We start from the raw sequence: 19,895 nt of genomic DNA on the forward strand, positions 1-19,895 counted from the left end.
TTTCATGCACAGTCATCGTTCGAATTGTATAACATGAATAGTCGTTTTCTTCTGAAAGTGTGACCGCAAATGGGCCGTGTATTATCGGTTTGCTTTCGCCCCAGTATTTCAAACATTTCATCTGAAATTCGCAAGTTTATATGAACATCGATTACAAAATAAAAATGCATGAGTTTTCTATATTTTAAGTACTTTTACTACAGGTGTGTTATGATGCATGTTGCACTCAATTCAGTGATAATTAAATATAACTTGCTTAATGAACATTTCAAAAATTTCAAAAGGCCATATCCCTCACGTAAATTGACATACTAAAAAATTGCTTTACTATTTGAAACTCATGATTTAATCTTTATTTTATTTTAATTCGCAATACTTGTGACCTTTTATAAAAAAGATTTACGTGCGTCGTAATTACTTTTTTGTTTATGTACAGCGTATATAACATTATTATTTTTATTTTATGCTCAAAATGACCAATGATTGAAAAAATAAAAGACATAACAACATGTATTCGAATGTTCATGTTTTTACACAACAATTGACATAGTTTTATCCAAAGAATTTCCGAGTACACGTCCCTGACTTCAAAGTCAGAAACAGAGATTTGTACACACACCTTTCCTTCTTCAACGAGTTTCGTAACCATAACAATAATACAGACGTCTTGTTCCCACACCATTCTCCAAAAATCGCCTACCATTGGATTGACCGGACCTAGAGGCATGCAAGTGGCATTATACAAAGCATACGGGCACATTAACAAAACGTTTCCGTCTGGTAGCATATCGTGTAATGTTTTATTGTCATTTATTGTTTAGGAAATAGATCAGCCGCGTTACATTTAATACTAGCGAATTTATCCCCCGATAATTTGTATCGAGTTTTACTTTTTATTGATACATATACACGTATTATCATCAGTTATTTACGCGATTCGTTGACATGAAAATATCATGTTTTAAAACATGTGTAGAAACTGTTTTACCTTGAGACGCAATATACTTTTTTTCTTCCATGTAGCCCTACACAAAACATATTCACAGGCTGATCATATATTTTATTTCAATAGCAATAATAAATTAGTAAGATTGTTAACACTTTCTTTGGTATGGTATTCATCTTCACACTCTACGTATAAACGTGTTCGAATAATAATTCCTAACGGATACTAATTAAATTATACTTTCATGCACATGTTTTACACCACAAAATACTTACTTGCTAACTTTCTTAAAATAATATATGCATGTTTTGGCTCTTGTCATATAACTCGGCTTTATAATATTGTTTGTTTCAAGGTCATACTATTTGTTAGCAAATCTGTTTAACAAGTGTAAAATCATTAAATATGTATAATACACTATTTATAAGCTCTTCATTGTCAACCATAAATGCCTCACGTACATCAACATGGCAGGCGTTGATGTAGTCGGAATTCGGTTCATCGGCGATTCTTCTGAGAATCACTCGAGAATGGTCGTCTGCAAGGACAAACACGTGATCCAATTATATAGTTCGAGCCTTAATTGCGGCAATACTTGTATAGTTATGTATTTCAACTATGGTAAGATCATTATTATAAAAATGTTATTCTTCAAAATTGCCATACAATTTAATAAAATATTGTAATTATAAATATTATTATTATCATGTATAATTATAATTATTATTATTTAAATTATAACTTACATGCATACATCTCCTTGTATCTATTTTTGCCTGTTGCTGCAGATGCTACAATCGTCGGATGTTGAAGACCATATGGTATTTTCTGTTTAAAAGCCGATTATTTATCAAAACGAAAAGGATAGATTTGTTTATATTAAAATAGTTCATTTAACCATTGGAATTAGTGTTAATCATTAGTTTATGCATTACTTCATTATATATATGTATGTAATAATTTGGAAAAAACCCACATCATCATCGACATTTTACTAACTAAATGCACGGTCAATATTGCAGACTGCATTAATAACAACATTGCATTAACATAACTTTTGCCAAGTCATGTTATACTTACATCGAATTCTTGCTGGAAGATATTTTCGTTCTGGTAGTTGTCTCGTACGAACTATCGCAGTTTTTCGACACCAATGAGACTTATTTCAGTACGCTTACGTTCTCTATGTAGTGGTTCGCTGTTGTAGTAAAGGCCGTCTTCTTCTGGCGACGCTGTGTTTGCATACACTGCGTTTGGAATGGCTCTATTTGGGCCTTTCAGAGGTTTAGTTTCTGACGTTGTCGGCGTTTGGTCGATTTCTGCAAAGTCAGACAATTATTCAATACATTTTTGTAGAAGACCTATACATTAGAAACACAAATGCAAATATAAAAATGATTATTATGTTTACAAAACGGACAACTTACTAGAATCTTTAATATTCTGAATTGCAACAGGAATGTCGTCGAACTGGTTTCTGAAACAAAAATTTTACAGTTGCAAGCAGAAGTCTAGTCTATGTCCTCAGTGAATATAATAGCGTGCGTGTCCACTATTACAAATTTACTACTAATGAAGCATGTGTATGTATCTATTCACAGTGCGTAATATACAACATATGGCAAAATGTTTACTACAAACAAAATTGCAAAACGTAAATCACTTTTTTGTTGGTGTTGAACGCCTCCTTCTAATTGCAATAATTGATACAATGACGATTGCGATTACAACAACAACCCCAACCGAACCACCAACAGCTGGTCCTATGAGCTCAGACTGAATCACTGAAACGAGGAAGTCAATGTATTTAATTGTGAACATAAGTTTCATTTAATGTCTGATTGTGTTGCATAAGATACTATGTATGGAACATATTGTTGAAAGAAATCTGAAACAATGGAAGTGTCTTCCTTACGTTGTGTCATACAAAGATCGCCTTCAAAGCCTTTTTCACAGCCTTGTGAACATATGCCGTCTATATGATGACACGCGCCACTACATTTCCCACATGCTGCTGAACAATTGTCTCCAAAGAAACCGTCATCACATGCTAGAAGAGTGAAAATACCGAGTTTCTATATGTATTAATTCTTATTACAAAAACGAGAACAAGAATATTGGAAATAAGCATGATCAAATTAAAATCGTTGCTTTGACACAGTTTTGTCGTTAAAACTATTTTATTAACAATCATGTCATCTTTTTTTGCATAGCATTTTAACCCAGCTTTTCACATTAGCTGACCTTTGTTAGCGAACAATAAATTTGAATATAAAATTTCCCGCCGGAAGGCCTGAAAATTTTTAAAGTAGAAAACGTGCAATTCACAAACAATTTCCACATTTAAATTAATATGGTATTTAATAAACTTCCTACTTTTTGGGAAGTATAGGATATTAAAAGGGATACTACAATGCGTTTAACAACGATGTTAACTGCGTGTTCAAAATGAACAAAATGTATCTCTAATGAAAAGGCTTGAGAGATAGAGCAGTTTCACACTCAACTCTCGACATCAATAAAGTCTGTGTGTATCCCTTTATATTAGAAGGTTGTCAGCGTTCTCATATTAAGTAATTACTACGATAATGCATTCTGGGCACTCGTATATTAAACATTATATTAGTAATGTGCTCAATAATCGGATGTAAGCTTTGACAAAAATATATTAAATTGTTTGCGAAATTAACCGTTAAGCATGTAAATGTATAAAGTTTTATACAAGCGGTCGTTCCAGCAGTTGAATCGTTACCTTACTTTAATGAATTGCATAACATATATCTTGTATACAGATCTGCATTATTAACAGATAGTTTTTTTAACATCACTGTTTATTAATGAAAGGTATTGCTGATGCTTATCATAATGCAAATAATTCAGCGACGTTTTAAGTTCAATGATTTTCTTACAATATTACTACGAAGAATTGTTATATAGCAAGTTCTGACTAGTATGCACAAACCAAGGGTATTTTACCTTCAATGCACATTGTCCCGTTATATCCGGGCTCACATTCCCCAGGGCATACGCCGGACAGTTTGTTACATGGCACCTTGTTTTTACAATGACCACAGGTTTTCTCACAAGCAAGACCATACCGTTCGTTTTCGCATTCTGTTTAATAAAACGCACATAATAACATATATTCATTCAATAAGGTAATGCGAGGTGTTTTATTATTTAATAATAGCAATCAGTCCAATAGAGGAAAACGATGTAGGGGATGTTTCGTATTCACTAATAGCATATATATATTGTCGATTCGTACACTTTTTTTTAACTAAGACAGATTTGATAAAAGTTAGATAGATAGATAGACTTTAATTTTCCTCCATTCATGAAGAGCATAACATATAATACAGATTATAAATAATTAAAATAATTACATACAATCGATTATATACACATACAAGAGATCAAAGTGAAGCAACTCAATACATTATTTACAAAGATAAGTAACATAATAGAGTATATATATATATATATATATATATATATATATATATATATATATATATATATATATATATATATATATATATATATATATATATATATATATATATATATATAGTCAATGATAATTATTTTAGTTCATTAATTCAATAATACACACGCACGCACGCACGCGCGCACGCACGCACCCGCACACACGTACAGGCACCATACAACACATACAACCGTAACAAGAGAAAACAGATAAGGACAACATATAAACAAAACAATTTAAATATACACTAATGATATAAGAATACCTAGAATAATGCCGCAAGATTAAAAACCAATGCGCACGTTTATAAAGACCGAGTTTTAGTTTAAATACTATGATACTATGTATTCGCCTAGAATATGTCTTAACGCGAAAACGAAAATAAAGACATAATTAGCGAACATATGTAATTAGCAAATATATGGAATTTTAACACACGACCAACTAAACACAAATCACAAGTGTTGCCTTCCATAGAAGACTGTTATAGTGAAACGTTTACAGTCAAAGTAGTTCCTCATGGGAATATCATATGTGTCATACAATACATATATACAATCAAATACGCATACAGATATTGCTATATTTGCAATATAGTAAAAAGATCACATTAAAAGAGAAGAACAACATAAAACATCTGGACATGTTTCTGATCATTGGCAGCACCATCATTGTATTAATGTAGCAATTTGCAGATTGAGACGGCAATATCAAGGTGCAAAAAATGCTTCTGAGATGTTTCAGAACCCAACTTTAATATGCTCACACATTGCTCAAAGGCACTGATCTGGATGAAGCGTTTAAAGTCATAAATCCCACAAGTCTCAAGAATAAGCGTCCACAATTTCTCACGTTCGGCTTCATTAGCAGTACAATAACACAACTTGTGGATAATCAGGCTTCCCGTTCTGAGATTACACAGTTTGCAGATCTGCTTGAACTGATTTGATATTAATAAGCCGATGCCATTCATAAGGGTTTTGTCCAAAGCTAAGAGTTTCTTATTGTCCTTTGCGATTAACCATAAAGGGGAGTAACCGTTAGTTTCAATTACATGCGCCGTTACGACCCATGGGTCTCTATCTTTTAAACGTTTTACCATGTCTTTGTTGATACGCGTCACGATATTGCGTTCGATGATTTGCTTCCACTGTCCTTTGGAAGGGAATAATCCATGTTCAACATATGAATGTAGATAGTTGGTAAGATTGTATCTTTGTAATATTTTGTACACGTCAGGAATAAAGCCGAAACATTGACGGTCTAAAGCAAGGAATCGTATAAGTCTGTTGTTGAATAGATCGTTTGCAAGATACTGTGGATTTAATCTGCGAATTTGTCCTAGTAATTTGAGTTTTGACACTCAAGTATGTAAACTATTGGTATAGCATTTATTGTTATTAAACAGAAATCCGTAGAAATGCATTTCTGGTATTTCCTTGCAAGTGTTTTAAACAGAAGTTTTGAGTAATTTGCAATTTCAATAGATCACTTGATGAATTCTTATTCCAAAGCTAACTGCCGTAGATAGCATTAGGTTACACTGCTGAATTGAATATCGTACTCATAGTGATAGGGCTTAGTCTCTTAGGTCCCATGCCTTTAGGGCATACGCTTATATACGTTCCTCTTAGATTCAAACACGCTTCTTGAATGCAGGTGCCTGTTGACAAGCATGAGTTACGTTCAATGCCAAGATGAATGTTACTGTCATTTACAGGAATAGTTTCTGTTCCGAGGTAAAACTGCTTTTGATTGAAAAAATTCTTATTGTTATATATCACAACAGAACATTTGTTTGCATTATATAAAAATCGCCACTTATTGGCGTAGCTGGTGCAAATTCGGAGCATATTGTCAAGTCCAGCTCGTGAGTATGACACCAGAACCATATCATCGGCAACAGTTGGTGCGGACATGTTTATGTCAGACTCCATTCCCTCTCTCTTCCAGCTCTGAAATGAGACCGTTGATATATACCAGGTAGAATAGCGGCGAGATCTTTCCGCCCTGGCGGGTTCCCTGGCGTACCGGAAGTGGCCCTGATAGCAGTCCATGGTAACGCACGCGGCTTGTAACATTCTGGTACATATTACGAAAAGCAACTAACGAGTTAGCGTCGATGGCTGGCGTATGGGCGTCATCACCGGAAGTGAGAGAGGACAGCTTGTAAAATAAGCCATCATGCCACACCCTGTCAAACGCTTGGCGTGCATCCAGAAAACACATGTACACAGGTGATGAGTGCTCCCTAGAGTAGTTTAGGCATTCCCGTAGAGATAAACTTGTCATGATGCATCCAAGTCCGTCTTTGAACCCTCCTTGTAACCTCCTTATTGAGGTCATTTTATTGCCTTTACACCAGTCAAGCAAGACCATCTCGTACGCTTTTAGCAAGGTCGAGGATAATGTTATGGCCCGATAGTTGCTCGGTTCATCTCGCCTTTTTCGTCCACCTTTATGCAACGTAATAATGTCACCTTCTTTCATTCTATCGAGGATTAGTCCGGACCGTAACATTACAGTTTATAACTGAGATAAGAGGTAAGCGATTATGTCTTTACCATATAGTAAGTGTTTGTGGGTGATATTATCGGGACCACATGCTTTCCCCTTCGATAAAGTTTTAATACTTTCGGCCACCAATGCGGGAGATACGGTAACGTCTTGATCGGAAGACAAGCCACGAAACGTTTCATCAACTTCCTGTTTGACATAGTGATCCCATTCAGCATCGAAGTCATGTAAGTTGGATGGAGTGTATAAGTCTGTGAAATACTTGGCCCACTGGTCAACTATATCTTCGCACTTCTATACGTCGTTCCATTAAATTGAATACCGCCGCCAAGATTGGCTCCGGATCCATGTTTCTTGGAATTTACCGTTTTCCAGAAACTCACAGTATCATGCACAGAATCGTGTTCTAGCTAATTGTCAAGTTCGGCCATGTAGCGATCCGCACATTGTCGCATCACCCTCCTGAAGTTAGCCTTATCTTCCTTGTATTGACGATACGCGCTATGCTGAGTTCCTCTGGGTCTTCCATGTCGTTGCCAAGCATCACGTGACTCTGCCATTTGACTGTGGAGGGCGGTGAGGGCATCCGTCCAGAACGGCTTCAAATGTCCTCTGAATCGCCTTGTTGGGAAACAGTCATTTGAACAAGTATTCATCACTTCACATAGCCTGTAGTATAACTGGTCGGCCGTAAGATTTTGTACTATATCAATCTGTAAAGCTTCATCCAGAGATTCACAATACTTCATTACATGATCATTGTTAGCAGATTTCCAATTAATATATTTCTTTCTAGCAACAAGTTCATCAGTATGAATTATAAAATCAAAACAACATAGTATAGGTCTGTGCCTGGAAACATTGAGACAGGCATCATCAGCAACTTCACAGTGACATACACAATCAGATATCTCACAAGGTACAAATACATAATCAATCAACGACGTAAATTTATCATCATAAGATACATATCAATTATTATGACCAATGCAGGAGTTATGCATATTCATAGCACACAGAGTACAATCATTTACAAATGTGTACAGTAATCTCTGCCTATAAGTGTGAATTTGAGATTGAATGTCAGCATTGAAATCACCCAGAAATATAGAGTCACCTTGGTCGCTATATGTATTATATACATCATACAAGTTATTTATACTGTCATAGTATTTCTCATTTGGATGGTTGACACAGGGGAGGTAGACTTGAATAACAAATATGTATTTCCCTGGGGAGAGTTGCATTTGTATTCCCGCTATTCTATCGTCATCAATAGCTAACGGTGAAATAATATTGTCATATTTCTTTTCCCACAAGATGGACACACCGCCTCTACCTATCACGAGTGAGGATGACGAATAATCAACATGACTACAAACAGTGTGGTGACTATAGTCTCTAAGAATAGTATCCATGAAATGTACATTACTAGGCAGTAACCAATGTTCAGATATACCGCATAATTATATCAATGTTGCCTCCGGGCAGTATTTCTGACAGGTACGCCGCGCTAGACATAATACCGGTAATGTTCCATGTCAGTATATTGAGACCAAAAACAGCCATTGTTAGAAAGATAATTGTTTTCACACACATCACTGATATTAAGCAGTGTTTTCGTTCAGTCAATTTCAGTAGATAAATTAACATAACGGTTGTATGTCGGAATGTCATAATACAGACGGTTATCTTCGTACTCACATTGTCTGTCTGTCTGTCGCTGGGCCGTTCTCCGGAGTCGTGGTGGGATCTCTGCGCTTCGTTGCTTGTTTATTCTCCATTTGTTTCCCGCCCATTTCTTAGGCCGCTCGTTTCCAAGCCGCTGATTCCGAGATCCATTCATCGGTACATGATGCTTTCTGCGTGTCTCGCGTGATCTCCATGGTAAGCATCTGACGTACTCGGGCCAGAAATTGTCGGTCAGAACGAGGCTGGCGTTATCGTTTGCAACCAGTGTCAATTTAAGTAGCGCCCGTCCCGGATCCCGACGTATCGGAAACATGCGAATAGCCTTCAACCTCGGGCCCTGGTCCTCCACCTCTGTGGTCAGGAGTCTGGTATTCACAGTCGATCTAAGTACTATCAAGCAATATCGTTCAACGCGACGGTTTTCTACTAACTTAAACTCGTCCTCGCACCATGAATCACCGTCACTAGTGTCACGTGATCGGGTTGTGACCCTGACAGGGATAGATTGTCCTTTCACATCCGTTACATGATCAACCAGAAGTTGAGTTGTACTATCGCCTCTAGAATTGCCGTCGTTTCCGTCGATGTCATTCGATGGGTGCACATTTATCATGGTGGCATTTGTCCGTGTATTGCTATTTGCGTTCACAATGGGGGACCCTTGAGTTCTCGACATACGTGATGCGATAAGTGGAACGCCCGTTTTTAGCCCTGTGAAGGGGACGTGAAATCCTGGAGGGTCAGGGACGTGATTTGGAGATCGGGGACTCATAATGTTCATATTTTCTAGGTACACTTCCACATGCCGAATATTGTCTTCACATTCGGTTACTCGAGACATAGCTTGCATTGAGATGTTAGATAGAGACTGGAGAGTTGATGACGTCGCGGAGTTTACATTGCTCGAACACTTCAAGATATCAGCCTTTATTGCGAGATTTGTCGACATAAGTTGGCTTATTTGTTGCGTTCTAAGATTCTCATTAGCAAGGATAGATTGTTTTAAAAGCAGCATACTCGCTTGTAAAGAATTAACTGTGTCTTTAAGAAGTGCCACCTCGTTAGCACACCGACATTTTACTGGCACATGTTTTTTCCACTGGATATGCTTTGATATTGTTGCGTTAATACAGACGGTTTTCGGGATTTGCCGGTACTAATCATATCTTTAAGCACAGAGTAATCTCCCCCCTCAGTCACTTCAATGATATAGTAAAGATCCTGTGCCAGGCGCGTAGCTACAGGTTCCCCAGACCTCGTGAACATTCGTCATTTAAGATTCACATTCCGATCAAAGGGAAACTCGTGATCAACTTCTTTTAACTGTTCAAAATACTCACATCTCAGTCTATCTAAATCATACTCGTCAGATGCGTATTTGTGCAAAAAGAGTTGTACACACTTATCTTGTGCATTTCTTCTGTAAATTTCCACCAGCTCGTTATACTCATACAATGACCTCATATCAGCATCAGCCATATTGTTTACGTCAGCCATATCATCATGAATCACGTTGTCATCTGATATGCTATCCGTGTCCGTGTCACGTGATTCAAGCGTGGTTAACTGTTGGTGGCCCGAGCGGTCGACACGACTATGTCATTGTGTAAGTAATTCCAATGATTGCGATTCCTGAGTTAAATCCTCACCAAACACGTCCAACAAAAGCTGATAACCGCTTGGTGATTGCACCCGCTCGTCCGAAGATGTGAATTGCCCTGAGGTTGGTTAATCCGTTGATAAGTCCCCTTTATAATCCATTGTGCTGCACAAACCCAGTACATCAGTGACAACTTCTCACATATGAAAAAATGCAGGTAAAAATACCGCCAAATTTATCGAACAAAGATAAATACTATTATTTCCAATTCTTGCGAGTTTTACGAGTTTTATACAATAGTGAACTTATTCACATACACCACCGTATTCACTGTCACTTCCATGTCAATTTGATGTAAAACAACTCCTGGAAAACAATCAAATTCTCACAAAATCCGCAAAAAATCATAGCAGAAAATTTTTCACGTCTTCACTCTCACGCATGCGCATACTCTACTGAGAGTACTGTTAATAAGAATTGCAAATGAATCATACCATCAATGCAGAGCGATCCTTTATATCCTGTTGTACATCCAGTTGGACACACACCGGAAGTCTTATTACAGGCAGCGTTGTTAAGGCAATGACCGCATCCGGTCAGACAGACCTGTCCGTACCATCCGTTGTCGCATTCTATGTGAACACATTATTATTGCAATCATAGCTGTACATATTAACGACGTATTCAAATATCATTTGTGTAACCTTTTGATGGTTTATCACCTAGCGCGTTTGCAAAACAATTCGTGAGAATTACATATTGCAGCATCAATAAACATCACTGAAGCTATTAACATGCATTTGCACGGTTGTGTTTGTTATTGTAGGAAATAATATCATTATGATTTAAATATAGAATTTATGGTATACTCATTTATCGAATTCCAATAACAATAAATAATAAATTTAAGATACATAACATTTGGCCATCATGATTAAGTTACTAAAGTAAGTTGTTGTACGTCCTGTAAATAAAACGAATGTCACTGGGTGAGACAAGCACACACGCAAAATTTCCCCACAATCGGGCAATACGGTTTTTATAAATTGACTAAAACCATTCTCAAACTCGAGAGTTATATCAATAGAACAAAACAAGTAAGTAATGCGAGGTGTTTTCATTATTTAATAATAGTAATCAGTCCAATAGAAGAAAACAATGTAGGGGAAGTTTCGTATTCACTCATAGCATATATATTTTGTCGATTCGTACACTTTTTTAACGAAGACAGATTTGGTAAAAAGTAATTTATAATGAGTCAATTATTGTTCCATATTTTAAGTAAGAGTACTGTCAATAAGAATTGCAAGTGAATCATACCATCAATGCAGAGCGATCCTTTATATCCTGTTGCACATCCAGTTGGACACACACCGGAAGTCTTATTACAGGCAGCGTTGTTAAGGCAATGACCGCATCCGGTCAGACAGCCCTGTCCGTACCATCCGTTGTCGCATTCTATGTGAACACATTATTATTGCAATCATAGCTGTACATATTAACGACGTATTCAAATATCATTTGTATAACCTTTTGATGGTTTATCATCTAGCGCGTTTGCAAAACAAATTGTGAGAATTACATATTGCAGCACCAATAAACATCACTGAGGCTATTAACATGCATTTGCACGGTTGGTTTTGTTATTGTAGGAAATAATATAATTATGATTCAACTATAAAATTTATGGTATACAGTCAAGTTACCAATAGCGGATCATAACCAATAGCGGATCACTTTGATGTTCAAGAATGCGTATCGCAATTAATTGTTAACATTTTTAAATGATACTTTGCAAAAGGCAAACTCAAGGCATATTCTTAAAACGCCGGAGTTTAGTCGGAATTGGAGCGCCCCTTTGTCCATAATGTCGGCGTGTTTTGCTGACATGTAGCCTCGACTTTGTATACTTTCGTCTCGTTTCAGAACGAGGTTGAACATTTCGCACAAAAATTAATATAATTTAAACATCATTAAAGGCATAACAAACATTAAAAAAAAACTAACTTGCAATGTAAATTTGTTATTGTAAACAACGTATTTCATGTTTTGACAGTTCAATTTACGCTTGAGAAAGCCCCCGAGTGGTTTTGATCACGTGATCCGTTATGGCTACAAGTGATCCGTTAATGCATGAATTCCGCTGCGAACAAAAACGTGCCACAAATACTTATTGTCTGCATTTAAAACATAAAATTTGCTAAAACAGTAAGAAAAGGTAATATTTTATTAAACTGATGTAATAGAGGTGGCAAAAATAGTATTGCTTTTTCCCAGCACAACTTATTTTCGCTAGTGATCCGCTATTGGTTACTTGACTATACTCATTTATACAATTCCAATAACAATAAATAATTAATTTACAATACATAACATTTGGCTATCATGATTAAGTTACTCAAGTAAATTGTTGTATGTCCTGTAAATAAAACGAATGCCATTGGGTGAGACAAGCACACACGCAAAATTTCCCCACAATCGGGCAATATGGTTTTTAAAAATTGACAAAAACCATTTTCAATTTCGAGAGTTACATCAATAGAACAAAACAAGTAAGTAATGCGAGGTGTTTTCATTATTTAATAATAGCTATCAGTCCAAAAGAGGAAAACGATGTAGGGGAAGTTTCGTATTCACTAATAGCATATATATTTTGTCGATTCGTACAATTTTTTAACCAAGACAGATTTGGTAAAAAGTAATATATAATGAGTTAATTATTGTTCAACATTTTTAGTGAGAGTACTGTCAATAAGAATTGCAAGTGAATCATACCATCAATGCAGAGCGATTCTTTATATCCTGTTGTACATCCAGTTGGACACATACCGGAAGTCTTATTACAGGCAGCGTTGTTAAGGCAATGACCGCATCCGGTCAGACAGCCCTGTCCGTACCATCCGTTGTCGCATTCTATGTGAGCACATTATTATTGCAATCATAGCTGTACATATCAACGACGTATTCAAATATCATTTGTGTAACTTTTTGATGGTTTATCAACTAGCGCGTTTGCAAAACAAATTGTGAGAATTACATATTACAGCACCAATAAACATCACTGAGGCTATTAACATGCATTTGCACGGTTGGTTTTGTTCTTGTAGGAAATAATATCATTATGATTTAAATATAGAATTTATGGTGTACTAATTTATCCAATTCCAATAACAATGAATAATTAATTTAAGATACATAACATTGGCTGTCATTATTAAGTTACTAAAGAATATTGTTGTATGTCCTGAAAATTAAACGAATGTCATTGGGTGAGACAAGCACAAACGCAAAATTTCCCCTTACTCGGGCAATGTGTTTTTAATAAATTGACTAAATCCATTTTCAAACTCGAGATCTATATGAATAAAACAAAACAAGTAAGTAATGCGATGTGTTTTCATTATTTAATAATAGTAATCAGTCCAATTGAGGCAAACGATGCAGGGAAAGTTTTGTATTCACTAACATATAATATTGTCGATTCGTACACTTTTTTAACGAAGACAGATTTGGTTAAAAGTACTTTATAATGAGTCAATTATTATTCAATATTTTAAGTGAGAGTACTGTCAATAAGAATTGCAAATGAAGCATACCATCAAAGCAGAGCGATCCTTTATATCCTGTTGCACATCCAGTTGGACACACACCGGAAGTCTTATTACAGGCAGCGTTGTTAAGGCAATGACCGCATCCAGTCAGACAGCCCTGTCCGTACCATCCGTTGTCGCATTCTATGTGAACACATTATTATTGCAATCATAGCTGTACATATTAACGACGTATTCAAATATCATTTGTGTAACCTTTTGATGGTTTATCAACTAGCTCGTTTGCAAAACAAATCGTGAGAATTACGTATTGCAGCACCAATAAACATCACTGAGGCTATTAACATGCATTTACATTATATTATTTTAGGGGGAACATCTTTGGTTGAACAAATCAGTAAGGAAGTAGGTAGCGCAGTTTATCTTCCTTGAAAAGGAAGCTGTAAAACTAAATAGTTCACTTATGAATATTTTTAATTAAGTGGGAAAATTAGATTCAGCTCTTGACATAATACGTATAGGCTTAACGGTCAAGTAGGATTCAAGAGTAACAAGTATTGCTTGCTAAGTAAATTTAGCTGTATGCGACTTCCTTGGAAAATAATTGTATTGGTAAAATCTATCGTCATAATCATCATCGCCATCGTCATCATCATTATCACATCGTCATCATCATCATCATCATCATCATCATCATCATCATCATCATCATCATCATCATCATCATCATCATCATCATCATCATCATCATCATCATCATCACCATCATCATAATCAGCAGCAGCAGTAGCAGCAATAGGTGTATCATCATCAACATCGTCATCATCGTCGTCGTCATCATCATCATCATCATCATCATCATCATCATCATCATCATCATCATCATCATCATCATCATCATCATCATCATCATCATCATCATCATCATCATCATCATCATCATCATCACCACCATTATCATCATCATCATCATCATCATCATCATCATCATCATCATCATCATCATCATCATCATCATCATCATCATCATCATCAGTTTAAAAGTTGTTATAATAGGCTGATAATATTCAGAGAAAACCAACATCAACGTGTAATGAAAGGTTACTTTTGAGCCGAAACTAAACGATAACCAAACACATCGCAGGGTAGCTATTTTAGCGAAATACCAAAATAATTTTCGAATGCATCCAACATGCTATAAAAAATATTTTGAGAAAATTTAACAAAGATTAAGTAAATATGCGATACCTTCAGTTATAATAAAGTTTTCATATAGCCGTATAACAGAAAACTTCAGTGAAATAATTTTTTTTACTAACCGGACCCATTGTTTACCTGTTCCTAGATATCATTAAAAAGCATGGTCTGAGCAAGTTTTTATGATGAGTGGACTAAACAAGTGACTTCTAACAAATTAAGAAGCGTTCACTTTATTTCTATTTAGGGCAACGTGCCACACCTGGAGACCAAAATTATAACAACCTGAACAAAGCTTTATTGTAATAACAAATGTTCTAAATAAGTGTCATGAAGATCTGACCATACGTGTGTTTTATAGATTTATAATAACTAAAGCCATATACAGGAAATTGCCCGACTTCCTGGTGACCGTGTTTTTTTTACAGACTTTCGAAACTATGCTTGGATATAACAATAAAAGGGTTTGTGTCCAAATTACATTAAGTTTTAAAATAAATGCGCATTTTAAAGTGTTAAAATGGTTAACAAGGTTTTATTTAGACATATAAGGAAACCCCACCCCATATGACGGCAATGTTGTTTAAACGCCTTTAACGACCTGAATTATTTTCGAATTCGGATATTATGTATTGTTCTGACCAAGTTTCTGAGCAGGAAACTATAAAGGTTACGTCTAAATGTCAAGAAGTTTTGTTTTTTCAATTTGACCTTGTTACTTAGTTTCTATTATTTAAGTGCTCCAGTTTCGAACTTGGCCAATATATCGTTGGGACAAATATTATGCTCACGTTTCAAGACTATCTACCAATAATTGTGACCTCTAGATTGTTAATAAGTTAAATGTTGACGACGGACGACGCACTAAGAACAACGAAAAAACAGGCGATCACAAAATAAAGCCATGATCACTTCGTGCTCACGTGAGCTAAATTGTGTCTCAATATAGTGTTGTTGGGTTCAAAAAGTTACAATTCTTGAGATATTTTAGGGTGTGTAGTTCAAGAAATCACACCGTTTATTTTTCTTTCATAATACATTTTTATATAGATAAAAAGATTTTAACGAAGGTATTGTTTTCTACATCAATAATTCCTTGTTGTGCATTTGTTCAAAACATAAGACGCAAATTTGAACCTTGCTCTGGCATATATTTAGTTTAGTGATCTATTCTTTTCGGACATCCTTAATTAACCCTTTTTACATGCACTAAATATTTATGAAGTGAGATGATTTCTTTGTTTTTTCTCTTTGGGCCAACAATTACATAATTGCAGTTATATATTTCTCTCTGTGTCTTAAAATGCGACTACTGCATTTTTATATGGGGACGTTTATGTTACAGTATACTAAATGAGCGTTTCATGTAGGGCTGTACTCTCTAAAAAAATATCATATTTGATTCGAAGGCATGTTGTACACTTTAGACTGTTGTTCGGGTTTTATCGTTTGGAGATAGTGGTAGGGCATGAATAGGTGTTCAATGCTGCTGAATCCATGAAATATGATAAACTTAGAGACTGTAGTAAAGCACTGAAAAAAAGTTACATTCCACTAAGAAACGGCCGGAAAAAAGTTGCAAAAACACTCGATTTTGATTTGTGTCGAGTTTTTTTCTTGGTTTGAAAATGACATATCTTTTTATTTCGTAACTCGATTCCGCTTAAACTGGCCTTTAAGAAAAGGTAGGTAATGGGGGTCTCTATGTGCAAAATGTTGCATTATTTTCGCTTCAAGTTGTCGCTTTTACATTGAATTATATAGGGAAACTATTTAGTATATTTTGACCTTTAAAAAACAAACTTATTTTACATTCATTTATAATGTACCGTATGTGCACATCGGTCCTTTATATCCGTGTTCACATTCCCCAGGGCAGACGCCGGAAACCTTGTTACAGGCCACCTTGTTCTGACAATTACCACACGTGTTCTGACATCGATGACCATGCGATCCGTTGTCACATTGTGTTCAATGAATAGTCAAGAATAACTCTTCATATTTTATTAAGTACTAGCATCGATGTTTTTGTCATCACGTACTTATCGGCAGTAAAATTTAGGAAAACGATTTCGGAAATGATTCATATTCACTAATAACATATAAATGTTTTACGTACGTACAACGTATCGTGACCGTAAATTCGATTTTTACATCCTAATGCTTCTTACCATATTAAGAATATTATAACATTTAACAAACAAACTTATTTTACATTCATTTATAATGTACCGTCTGTGCACATCGTCCCTTTATATCCGGGTTCACATTCCCCTGGGCAGACGCCGGAAACCTTGTTACAGGCCACCTTGTTCTGACAATTACCACACTTGTTCTGACATCGAAGACCATACGATCCGTTGTCACATTCTGTTCAATGAATAGTCAAGAATAATTCTACATATTTAATTAAGTACTAGCATCGATGTTTTTGTCATCACGTACTTATCGGCAGTAACATTTAAGAAAACGATTTCGGAAATGATTCATATTCACTAATAACATATAAATCTCTCACGTACTTACAACTTATCGTTACCGTAAATGTGATTTTGACATCCATCAGCATGTTTCTAACCATATGTTAAAATATTTCCTAAAATACCGTTGCAAAAGCAAGATCTAATCACAAGAAGTTTATAAAGGGTCAATTATTTTTTTTTATATCTTATTACAGTATGCGTTGTTAAGACAATAACCACTCTTCGTCAGACAGTCTCGGCCGTACAATCCGTTGTCGCAGGCTGTTTATATTAAGTATAAGTAACACTATGTTCTTATAGAAGGTATTGAACACTCAAAATTGAAACGTTGACATCAAATGAATAATCTTAACGTTGTCGTGAAAACTGTTGAATTAAAGTTTATTTAAGCCTTATTTTAATAAGCACACGAAATACCTTTCCAAGCATGGATGCGTTGGACACGATAATATATGTTCATGTTCAAACAACGTGGTTCCAAAACAGCCTAAAGTCGCTCTGCGACGATCTTCAATTTGTTTTTATTTACATGTGTGTACATACGGCCCTTTCCGGTCACATATTTACATTGATTTGACTTTTTAAAAAGGCATATGATGATATATAAAGACTTGTTGTGTCATAGTTTTCGGAGCAAATAATGCTTGTCACCTGAATACATTGTTAATATATCCCACACCAACCTGGACAATAGATAAATAGTTTACCTTCGTTGCATGCGGCTCCTCTCCAGCCAGACTGACATCCTGACCCACAGATACCATATATCGTGTCACAAGGTCCTTCCAGACAATGACATCTGTTTTCACAATTAGGGCCATAGGTTCCATTCATGCAATCTTACAAAAAAGGTCAGGTAAGATTACTATAAACATTTTGTCTTCAGAAAAAATGCGTTCATATCAAGTTTTCAATCCTGATCGTTTCGTTAATATAAAAACTAATCTACATTTATTGCAAATAATTGTAAATAAAACGATTAACTGCATAAAACCAACATTATATTTATATTATAGCTTGATCAATTAAGATACTTTACCTCCTTGTCGGTAAACTTCTATTTCGCATATTGTCATATAATCTGATCCCCGGCCAATGACGCGTATTGCTTGTATAGCCTGTGGCGGATTTATCTCGTAGGTTCGTATTGTATCAGAAAAACTAGTGGCTTGTTGTTCGACCATGTTATGTTCGTCATAACCACCAACCATTACAATATTCCTTAGCTGATGGATCACTGAAATTTAAGCAGCTTTATAAAAATATAAATAAAATATTTTTTGCAAATTTAGAGTCACTTGTATATAAACTATACTTTTATACCTTCGTGACACCCTACATCTCATGTTTATTGAACACGATATACTATGATTGTTTGTATATGTATCATAACATAAACAATAAAGCGAGGGTAAAATCACATACATGTTAATTAACTAATATACTACCTGTGTCTGTACGCCCTTTAAGTACAACACGCTCCACAAAATAGGTTTGTGGTAGATTTAATTGAAGCCAGGACGGCCTTTTAATGGCGGTACAACATTTGCATACTCCAGGAGAACCATCTCTTCCATCGATTGCTCTTTCGATATCCATATCGCCCCATACTGATTCGTTTGTCGACAGTGTAGCTCCTTGTGTTGAAACTCTGACATCACCTTATAAACATCAGTTGTTTTATTTAATTTATCATTTTTACAATAATTCGAATAAAAACATGGTGAATCTCCATCAGCTATCAATGATATCAAATTTATTTTCAAGTAAGCAAGTTTCAATGGACTTCATTTAATTTGAAATGAAATTTATCCGTGTTGATATTCGGTGTCACGACTGTGATTTGTCTCTAATGTTTTATAACATATTGATCTTGTTTAGAACATATGTGATTTATAGAACACAAACGAATATTAAAACAAAGACTTACATGATTAGTATTTGCACGTTAAGAACATATACATATATATTTAAACGAAAAGTGCAACAATATAGAGTGTTACTGCATAAATACCTGAAGTGGTTAAATTAAGTAACACCATTGAAATATGACTGACATTTTATACAATACAACTTCTTGTAATATTAATTTAAAACATGTGTTATAGTTCCACGTGAAAAGATGCATTACATGAAAGAAACAGTTATTGGTCCTTAAATGAGGCATAGTTTAGACAACGCGATAGAGAAGACAATACCTAGATTTAGAGTTAATAGTTATACTAGAAGCGGAACTGGTTCCTATGACAGCGAGCTTCTTTCCGGAGCATTTGCTCACTTTTAAGTACAAATTAACTGCATCAAAAGTACCCATACTTTGTAATGATCAACTAAAAACTTTGCCGTATAAAACATGTTAAATGGTTTAAGCTGTGATAGGATAAATATTAATTAATATAAATTCTGATTGCCGGAATAA

The 19,895-nt window shown here is 35.4% G+C and overlaps 1 protein-coding gene across 1 annotated transcript; it reads right to left on the reverse strand.

The window, feature by feature from the left end:
• Positions 1 to 616: 616 nt before the first annotated feature.
• On the reverse strand, positions 617 to 18,306 carry LOC127869888 (multiple epidermal growth factor-like domains protein 10). The gene is made up of 14 exons (XM_052412546.1): positions 18,216 to 18,306; positions 17,226 to 17,363; positions 13,021 to 13,158; positions 11,566 to 11,703; positions 10,740 to 10,877; positions 3,923 to 4,060; positions 2,862 to 2,996; positions 2,610 to 2,730; positions 2,374 to 2,423; positions 2,027 to 2,265; positions 1,693 to 1,774; positions 1,408 to 1,484; positions 989 to 1,025; positions 617 to 717 (listed from the first exon to the last, which is right to left on the reverse strand). The coding sequence occupies exons 1-10, from the start codon at positions 18,304 to 18,306 to the stop codon at positions 2,078 to 2,080; spliced, it is 1,275 nt and encodes a 424-aa protein (XP_052268506.1). The 3' UTR covers positions 617 to 717; positions 989 to 1,025; positions 1,408 to 1,484; positions 1,693 to 1,774; positions 2,027 to 2,077.
• Positions 18,307 to 19,895: the final 1,589 nt, after the last annotated feature.

This window comes from Dreissena polymorpha, chromosome 2 (genome assembly GCF_020536995.1).
Source record: "Dreissena polymorpha isolate Duluth1 chromosome 2, UMN_Dpol_1.0, whole genome shotgun sequence".
NCBI lineage: Eukaryota > Metazoa > Mollusca > Bivalvia > Myida > Dreissenidae > Dreissena > Dreissena polymorpha.

What these genes read in the sequence shown, in the direction of transcription:
- LOC127869888 (XM_052412546.1), bottom strand. Translation starts at nt 18,306, where the DNA reads ATGGAACCTATGGCCCTAATTGTGAAAACAGATGTCATTGTCTGGAAG. An exon ending in CGATCTTTGTATGACACAAC is followed by an intron (nt 2,731 to 2,861) that starts GTAAGGAAGACA and finishes TCCTCGTTTCAG; the next exon opens with TGATTCAGTCTGAGCTCATA. An exon ending in CGTTCAACACCAACAAAAAA is followed by an intron (nt 2,424 to 2,609) that starts GTGATTTACGTT and finishes TTTTTGTTTCAG; the next exon opens with AAACCAGTTCGACGACATTC.